Source organism: Calonectris borealis, chromosome 3 (genome assembly GCF_964195595.1).
Source record: "Calonectris borealis chromosome 3, bCalBor7.hap1.2, whole genome shotgun sequence".
Taxonomy (NCBI): Eukaryota; Metazoa; Chordata; class Aves; order Procellariiformes; family Procellariidae; genus Calonectris; species Calonectris borealis.
Genome location: NC_134314.1, coordinates 72,140,173 through 72,149,375, shown reverse-complemented (window position 1 = coordinate 72,149,375; position 9,203 = coordinate 72,140,173). Strand labels below are relative to the sequence as shown.

At 40.3% G+C, this 9,203-nt stretch overlaps 1 protein-coding gene across 2 annotated transcripts in view; it reads right to left on the bottom strand.

Annotated features, from left to right (window-relative positions):
• Positions 1–5,969: 5,969 nt before the first annotated feature.
• SYNE1 (spectrin repeat containing nuclear envelope protein 1) overlaps positions 5,970–9,203 on the bottom strand; it is a 314,802-nt gene continuing 311,568 nt past the window's right edge. For both annotated transcript variants that reach the window (XM_075146137.1, XM_075146138.1), the window contains one exon: positions 5,970–7,092. In XM_075146137.1, the coding sequence (XP_075002238.1) occupies positions 6,852–7,092 (241 nt within the window). In that variant the 3' untranslated portion in view covers positions 5,970–6,851. The remainder of the gene's footprint in view (positions 7,093–9,203) is intronic.

The window sequence follows — 9,203 nt, the reverse complement described above, 5'->3', positions numbered from 1 at the left end:
AAGATATTTAGCTCCTTTACACACAAAGACTGAGTGCTCCTTTCTAAGACAGAAAGATTTGCTTCTTGTCAGATGTCTTTTTTATTTGGAAAGGTGAAACAAGTATGTTATACCATAGAGGTAAGCAAAAAGTGCTACCCACTTTGCAGAGAGAGTCACAGTAGGACACATAAAAGATTAAAAGTTTAGGTATTCATACGAAAGAAGAAAAGTTTGAATTCCAGTCTGCCTTTGTAGGATTATTTTTTGCTTTTGTTGAATCTGAAAATAGGAAAAGAAACTTCAGCTCCAAAATGTCTTCTTTGTATCTATCTACCTCAACCAAAATGCAACAGCATCACGCTTTCTTCCAGTACTTTTTTTTCCCCTTGCCCCCACGGTCTGCACACCTGGCTGCACAATGCTTCAAGTTTAGCAAAGAAGTCAAAATTGCAACCATGTGTTTTAACCTGCAGCTCAATGGTCAGGAGAGCCTCTCAGACAATGTTTGAATTATTTATAAAGAGAATACTACAGACATGAATGTCCCACTTCTTGGACAAGCTGGTGAGCACTTGCACAAAAATATGGACTCTGGTAGCTTTCCTTCCAGCTGTTTTTTAAAACATCCTTTCTAAAAACAATGGAATGAAAAAACCCACAATTACAACAATAATAATAGCAGTCTCCCAGGAACTACAATGTGCCTGAAAATGCAAAGAGCCTGACCCGAGTAACCTTTGTGCAAACTACATCCACATCTGCACCATACCTGACACAGAAGAGCTCAGTGGCTCCCTCTCCTCCCCCCAGGCCACCTCTGATACAAGAAACGGACAATACTTTCCTAAAGCCTCCTCTCTCTTCCAAAAATTAAATGCGCCATTGTTTTATTCAGACCTCACTGTGGTCAAATCTATTTGCTACGTCTCAGGTCTTTAAATAGATTTTTACTGAACCAAGCAGTTTTGACCAGTTCATTTTTTGAATGATATATTAAGCGGCACCAAACAATAGAAGTCACAGCTTTCAGTTCCTGTCTGCTTTTAGAGCAACCATTTAATACAATTCAGATTTCTATCATTTAACCAGGCCTTACTCTATGACAAGTCTTCAGTGCTTAAGCTTGCGGTTATTCATTTCCTTTTATCTTTTTTCACAGATTATTGTCTACTGCTTTTTGGGAAGAAAAATTAATTCTCTAAATCATTCCTATTTATTTCTTTATTGTGGAATATTATTAGAATATTTAAATGTTCTTAATATTATTTAAACAAGCATAACTTCTCCCAAATATAGGTTTCACATCTACCCCTCTAGGTCTAATTATGGCCAAATAGTGCAACAACAATAGATTTCAGTTGGCTATAGTGCATTCCACAACACTGCTGCAAGGTTAAAACAAGCCAGCCAGTACCTAGACTAGTTCCCTTTTATACTCTCTGAATACAAGACACACATTCTTCCCCCAAAGCCAAAAGACAAATGACCCCCTCCCTCCAATGCTCCCCCCAGCTGAACACTGGTTTAGACGAATTCTGCAAGTGACTGCTGCAAGAGTTGAACAATTTTATAGCGAGACCACCCAGCTTAAACACGAATCTCACTATGGCATTTCCTGCCCTTTTCCTTTCCACAATCCACTGCTTTAAACACCCAGTAAAATACGGGCAGTGCAAGTAAGTGAGATGAATGCTCTTTTCTTCTCTTGCTTAAAAATCTGCATTTCCTCTCCTTCACTCTGCTCTTATTTCCCAGAATCCTCCTACACTTGCTAAATCCTGATAGCGTCTGAAGACTGAACAACCAGTTTCTCTTATGCCTTTGAGCACGCACAGAGATGCACTCAGATGCACATGATGATGAGCATGTTGAGAGTCGCTATCAATTGTAAACAAATTTCTCAACCACAAATAGCTCAAGACTCTGAGGGCCAGGGATGACTGTTCATAAGACAATCCCAGCAGCTTTGTCCTCGTTCAATAACCAGCTGTAGGAGAAAGTTCTAATGAAGAAGAAAGCAAGACCACAGGTGTTCACAGCATTTGCAGGGGAGCTGGAAGCGTGGTGAGAAAATGTCGATCTGTTGCAGAATGAAGCTGTTATCGCTGCTGGAACAGAGTGGGGGATAGGCAGTGGGTATCATCATGCTCACAGCTGTGAGGAATAAGGCAACACTATTTCTGTCAACTTCAGATCATTTGTACTCCTCACATTGTCAGGCACCTCTAAATATTACTTTTCAGTCTGCCTTCGGATTTTGTAAAGCATGGTCCACAAACGAAACTCCACAAACTGATGCACTAAGTTCAGGGCAAATGGTGCTCGTTATTTTGCACTATTATCATTATAAGCGTAATGAGATAGTGCCTTGATCTTACCACACAGTCTGGAGTTGCTGAGCAACCAGTTTCCATTATGCCTTTAAACACCCAGTAGTTATGAGGTGACTACAGGCCAATAAGCAGTGTTCGGAGTTGCAAGATGCATCAAGCTGTGGGGATGATTACCTCTACAGCAACTACTGCATCTACCTACAGTAGAAAATGGGGAAAAATATAATGCAACAATGACTGGAGCTCCCCAAGATGCAGAGTCTACTTTCTCTATGCTTGAACACGTGCCTTCAACACAGACCCAGAGTTCTGCAGCTCCTGTACTGCCTTTCCTCATGCCTTGCAGCCAAGGCTTAAGGCACATTACCAGAAATCGGTCCCTCATATTTGCAGAGCCTAAGTAGGTGAGGTGCTTCAGAAAGAGGGTAGATGATGGGTTGCAGGTTTAGCACAGAGACAGGGCACCTCAGACTCTAACTTGTACATTTCTTAAAAAGTTTGTCCACACCCAAGTCCCCTGTGACAGCGTCCCAATGAGGCAGAGGTAGGTAGAGACAACAGTTTGACACTATCAGGATGACAAAGATGTCCAGGCTGCAAAGCTGGGTAGTGCCACTGGCTGCAATGCTTGACAGCTTGCTGGGTGTGGTTTTTGCCCCCCTATAGTTGCCCCATTTACCCTGGTTCATGCTGTGGCGGTCAATGCATATGTTGATGTCGCACTGGGGTTTGCAACTCAAGCTAGACCCTCAAGTCACTGGTGCTCTTGGGATGGAGCTTGCTTTAACAGGAGCCTGTGAAGTGCCTGGCCATTTGTTTCCGTTTTGACTTCTTTGTGTCAGTTTTTAGGATCAAGATCCAGTTCTGCAAAATCACATCTGAAGTCATAATGGAATTGGTTCAGGGCCAGGAAATTCCTTTTGGAGGAGCCTATTGCTCAAACCATTTTAACTGGTCAGATGTTGATTTTGTCCAGAGTTGAGATAGAAAGTCCCGAAAGTAACAAGTCCGAAGTGGCACTCAAGGGATCTTCTAACCTGCTGGAACAAACTGCCTGCGATTCCCTTGAGATATCAGCTTACAGACTGACATTCCTATTCTTGAAGGTACGGGAGATTTAGGATTTACAAACAGGCATTTTTCCTGTCTGTGACATTTTCCTAATGTGTGTCTATCACTGTCTGTGACTGCCTTATTCACAGGTATTGTAGAGAATTTGCTGTTTACTGGGAGGATTGCTCTGTGTGAGCAGATCACTCGGGGTCAAAAGAAAGTTCTCTATATCTAACTTCTCTTTCAAATTAACAGGCAATACATTGAAACTATAGTTAGCTCTATGACCAGAGCTCAGAGCTTGAGGCTATGAACAGAAGCAGCTTTGCTTTGAAACATCTGAAAGGAAGCAAGGCATAGCAGGTACACTCTGCCCTCCGGTTCATCAGCAAGGCAGAGGTGAGACAGTGCATGTATGCCCTGCAGGTAATCATCAGCCAAAAATGCGCTGAATTCGAAAGGGCTACTGACACTTGATGATGTGACCTTCCAAATTCTTTAATTATTATCACTTCTTTTGCCCCTTAGCCCTAACTCTATTTAAGGAATTAATTATGAAAAGTTCCTATGATTTCATATCAGTTTTCCACTGCCTATTTAATCAGCTTAACCTCTACTTCTCTGGCAGTTCATCACTTTCTCATACTCTCTAGACTGAACATTTCAAGAGGTGAGAGAAAATAAAAGGGCATGATGACCATGAACAAGATGGAACTATTGCCCCCCACCACTTCATTTTAGTGACTACTTCCCAAAATTCCCCTTGGAAGCTTGAGTGATGTTACAAATTCTGTTCTCCTTCTGCAGAAGACAGGCCATTCTTCCCTAGGCATCAGGGAAGTGGGGAAGGCATTCAAACAACCAAGGGAAGCAGGGGCTACAGAGTGGCAAAATAGCTGGCGAAATTCAAATGTCAGGTTGCAATTCAAAGCATGCCAGGTGCTACCCTGCATACTTTTGATAAAGTACTTTATTAATTGCATCTGACAAAATTCAGACTGAATTCTCTTTCTTGCAATCCCCTCTCCCTCCTAACCAACTGCTTTCAAACCTCCCTACCTCTCCCTCAGTTTTTAAATAGTATAAGAAATGAATACAGGTCTCACCTGTGACTTTTTGCCTGGTTCCTTCAACAGACTGCTCTTCCATAGGTTGATACTCAGAGGCTATTACTACCATTTAGATAACATCTACTTCCATGGGATCACCAATAGTTGGCTGGAAAATAGGAGACAAAGTCAGGCTGAGATCCTTATTTCTCACTAAATTAGTCTTTTTACTCTTTACAATGTTTTCTTTTAAAAGAAAACAAAAATACCTTTCAACAAAAAATTAACCACCAAAACCAGGGACTCACTGATGAAAGGATGTCTAAAGCATGCAGAGATCTGGACTAAGAGGATTGAGCGAACCACCAAATTATCTGTGTAGGTGCACTGATTACCATTGACTAAATTATGTCACCAAAGAGAACAATATCAGAAAAGAGAGGAGAGGTCAATTTTACGGAACCTGTCAGGCCCGTTGCAAGTAACAGCTCATTCTTGTACCCCAAAAGTGTGTTCCTTATCTTTGCCTACTCAGAATCAGTGATTATGGATACTAATCTAGCTTAGCATAACTTCTGAATACCAATGAAAGAAACTATGCCTTGAAAAGAATACATACTTGTGTCAGTCCAAGTCTGGGTCTCAGACATTGAAGATACTTTGTTGACATACAAAATCCTTTTCAGGAAAATGTTAACGTTACACTTATCTGGAAATGAAGCTTTATTTTGGCTCCTCCAAATGCTGGAGTTCAGCTTGTGGTACTCTACCTCTGATCACCCTCCCCTCACACCAGCTCAAATGATGACATCCCAGAAAAGTAATCCTATGTAACAGCAATTAATGTGCTTGTGTTTTCTTCTGGCTTTTTTATTTCTGTTACGTAGGCCAATATATTCTAAGTAAAAACACTTAACACACAGGAAAAAATCACATTGTGTGTCATGGCTTAAAAAACCCCAAACTTATTAAAGAGCAGTAACTTAGAGTCATGCTCTGTATTTTTTCAAAATTGAAAAGAATCCTGTTTTGGTCGAGTTCTGACTGATAAGCTAGGCAAAGTGTCTGCCACTACTCAGACTGCAAGTTTTCTGCAACATTTCTGGAAAATTTATGAGTTTTCAATCATCTGCTCTGTTTTCCTGCTATTTATGCTTGTGTTTTGGGCATATTCCACTAGATTAACTATTGGTAAAGCATAAACATCTATCTTGGTATTAAGCTGTTATGGAGAATATTAAGAAGTTTCCAGTACACCCACAGGAAAAAATCTGCTTCAGTGTGGACTGGTACAACCTCAATTGCCAAAGGTTGCACATGAGTGCATATGTAAACACACACACACACACACACAGAGAAACAACACACGGGTGAGAATGAACTTCAAGAAGCAGCTTGTGAAAAAACACAGACTGAAATGACCAATTATTAATTCAAAATACAGACAGCTCTCAATATTAGCACAACTTCTAACGTGATCCTTTGCCATATATTTTACCATTTGTCAAGTTTTCCAGATCTTCTCATTCAAACATATACCTAATACCGTTAATTTGTTACAGCATTTTTTAATTCTTTTTAGAAGTGCAGCATATGTACGTCTTCTAATTTTTTTATACCATACATATCTCATTCTAAACTTAGAGGTTTCCATAGTTGTCATTAAAAAGCACGTAGACAAAATATTTTATGGTATCTATAATAAATGCAAAGAAATCAATACAAACAAAACTTGACTTAGCAAACTGTACATACATAAATATGTTCTTTGTTTTTCAACTTGACATTCAACATTTTTCCTCATAAAACCTTTTACGATCTTATTTGTTACATCCATTTTTTTAATCCTTAAAAAAGTGCTTCTCAGATTTACACCTTGTGCATCCAAAGCAAAAGTAGAACATCATGCCCGAAACAGAAACCACGGGGAATAACACATTGCCATACAAGATCCTTTAAAATTGTATGTTACAAATGCTCTAAAATTTCTTTAGCATTGGTTATTTTGTATATACTGTAGATACTGAGAGGGTATTTAACAAAGACTGGCTAACGGCTCATTTAGAGCAGCACACAGGAAAGGATCTACAGTATCAAGTCCTTGGCTATGCATAGTACAGGGCAATGACCTGGATATAAAGTGGCTAAGAGATCCAGAATGCTGGACAGAAGGACATTTCCCTCACACACATCACATCCTCCTTAGTACCCAGGATGCGAGTATTGAAACGATGCTACTCAGGTAATACGTTGTGCAGTTTGGTACTGATATACTGATGCGTTACTAGCTGAGTGCCAGCAGAGAACGATATGGACACAGCGGTGCCTATAGCAGGTAAGTAAAGCTGCCACACTGAATCCTGTCACCTTTTAAAACCATCCTGCCTCCCAGCTAGCACTCCAGCAAGGTCACCCACTGTCTCACAGGTCTCCTTCATAATGGAGGTGGACCATTCATGTATTTTAGCATGGGGTGGAAAGAGCGGGCAAAGTTGTTGGCCATAGTACAGCTGTAGTCCTCCTCAGTCATTGGCACCAGGCAAGCCAGTCCGATCAGGAGCAGCAAGAGGAGCTGAAGTGGCAGAGCAGCTCTGAGGACTCTGAGGAAGAAGGACGGGCACTGCCACACCGGCCTGGCCTTAGAAGGGGAGGAACCTGAGCCACCTCTTGTGGACCTGAGAAAAGAGGATGGATAGGTGAATACACTAAAACATTACTGCAGCAGAGGTTGCCCTCGGGCACTCAGGCTTCCCAAAGGCTGGTTTAGAATTTGTACAGACTTTGATTGACAACTGCAGAGGTATTTTTCACTGAACATGCTATTTCCCTAACACTCTTAAGAGACCCTGTATTTCTAGTCTGGGTAGGAAAACACCAAATGACCACAACAGAATGGGCTTTGCGACTCCACAGCCCCTTCATCAATTATGGGGAAGATTCTCCACTTAAAGCACTGTGCTCTAGAGAAGGGGAAAATAAAAGATGGGCCATATCTGTCACGTGTTCAACGTACACTGTCTAAAAAGGAAGCCTCCTCATTTAAAATGGCAGTTGCATTTGGTTTACAGAATTTTCTACATTCATTTCTGTATATAGTATCCACAAGGGTATAATGCATTAAGATTCAAGTACGTCAATCTTCAATTAATTAATACACCAATATGCAGGCAACGGGGACTCATTTTCTCCAAAGTACATTGTATTTTGAAGCTTGCACTGAATCAGCAGTTAAAATCCATTTGCTCAACTGACTTGATACCATCACCTTGAGTGATTTTCTCCCTGGCGTCTATGGATCTGACTTGAAATGGCACAGATCTATCACATGTCTATGGGAGAGGCGAGACCTAATGCAAACATTTCCAAAGGGACACTTCAAATTAGGCACAAAAATCCAATCTATTTCAATCTATTTTTTAATGAAGGATAAAGACATAGATTTCACATTTTCCTTTTTGACTGAAACTATCAGAGCTCTAATATACGGACAACAGGTTTTGAGATAAGTGGATGACTGAAAAAAGTCATTATGCAAGTTAAAATCTGATGCTCTCAGTGTGCTAATTAAATGGCATGGGAAAGTATTGTATTTTAGCACTAGCCAAAAATGGAAGAACTTAGAGCCTTCAAATAATTTGCTTCAAGAACTGTTCCATTAAGACATTAGGTCATGAATTTTGTCATAGACATGTTGCTATAAAACATCCGTGTGGCTGCTATGATTATGAAGCCCCAGAAAATCTATGATTTGCTAGGGTTTAAGAGATAAAAATGCTCCTAAGGATGGATTTAGTCTCAACTTGAAGGTGTGGGAGATCAGGCTTGTTGGCTGAGGTCAAATGCTCCCCAGTAAAGCAAGTAGGGGGCCATGGTTCCTTAGTGTCTCCTTGCCTTCCCCTTGTCCTTTTGATCATGTCTCCCAGATAAATCTGAATCTGTGTGAGAAAGCACGCAAAACTCAAAATACCATCTTCAAAACTATGCCAGACTTGGCAAGGGTCCCCTTCCCACATGTTCAGAAAAGAATTCTTTCTATGCTTGAGATTATTTTTATTGTCTTGTTCATATATGTGTATCATCCCACTATGAAGACCTTAAGAAAGCCAGACAGATTTGGTAAAGTTTAGACGACCAACAGATACATAAACATTCAGATATGCTAAATGATTAACTTGACCTAAATATCCCAGGAAGGAGTGGTGATCAAAACATCAGATCGCATGTTGTTTGAATCCACGTTGTAGCCCACATGGAAAGCTGCTTATTGCATAACGTACGATCACGTATTATAAAGATACTGAAAGGATACGGCACATTTAACAACATCAGAGCATTCCATATTAAAGTTCAATTAGATCAGGACTTCTACTGTCTGAGAATGCCAAAACAGAAAGTTAATGGACTGAAGTAGGAACAAAGGGAACAAGGAGTGCTTAATTACCTTCCAAGCATTTGATTGCACAGTCTACCTAGGCTCTCATTGTACAAATGTTAATCCCAATCAAAACAGGCCATATTTCTGCAGTTGGTAACTACTCTTTGATAATGAGCAAAGTCTGAATTTTCTTCATTGACTCAGAGTTACTCTGGGGTAACACTGGTTGTCAGAAGGGGAATTTCCAAAAAGCGGAATCAAAAGGGAGCAGGCAAAGTTAGCATCTGATTTTTCTTTTCTTTTCCTATGGCTTCAGTAGCACAATCCAGCACTTTTTGCTTTATGTTTTACCAAAAAAAAGAAAAAGAGTGGTATGTGTAAGCTGCATGATGATCTCAACAAGGAACATAA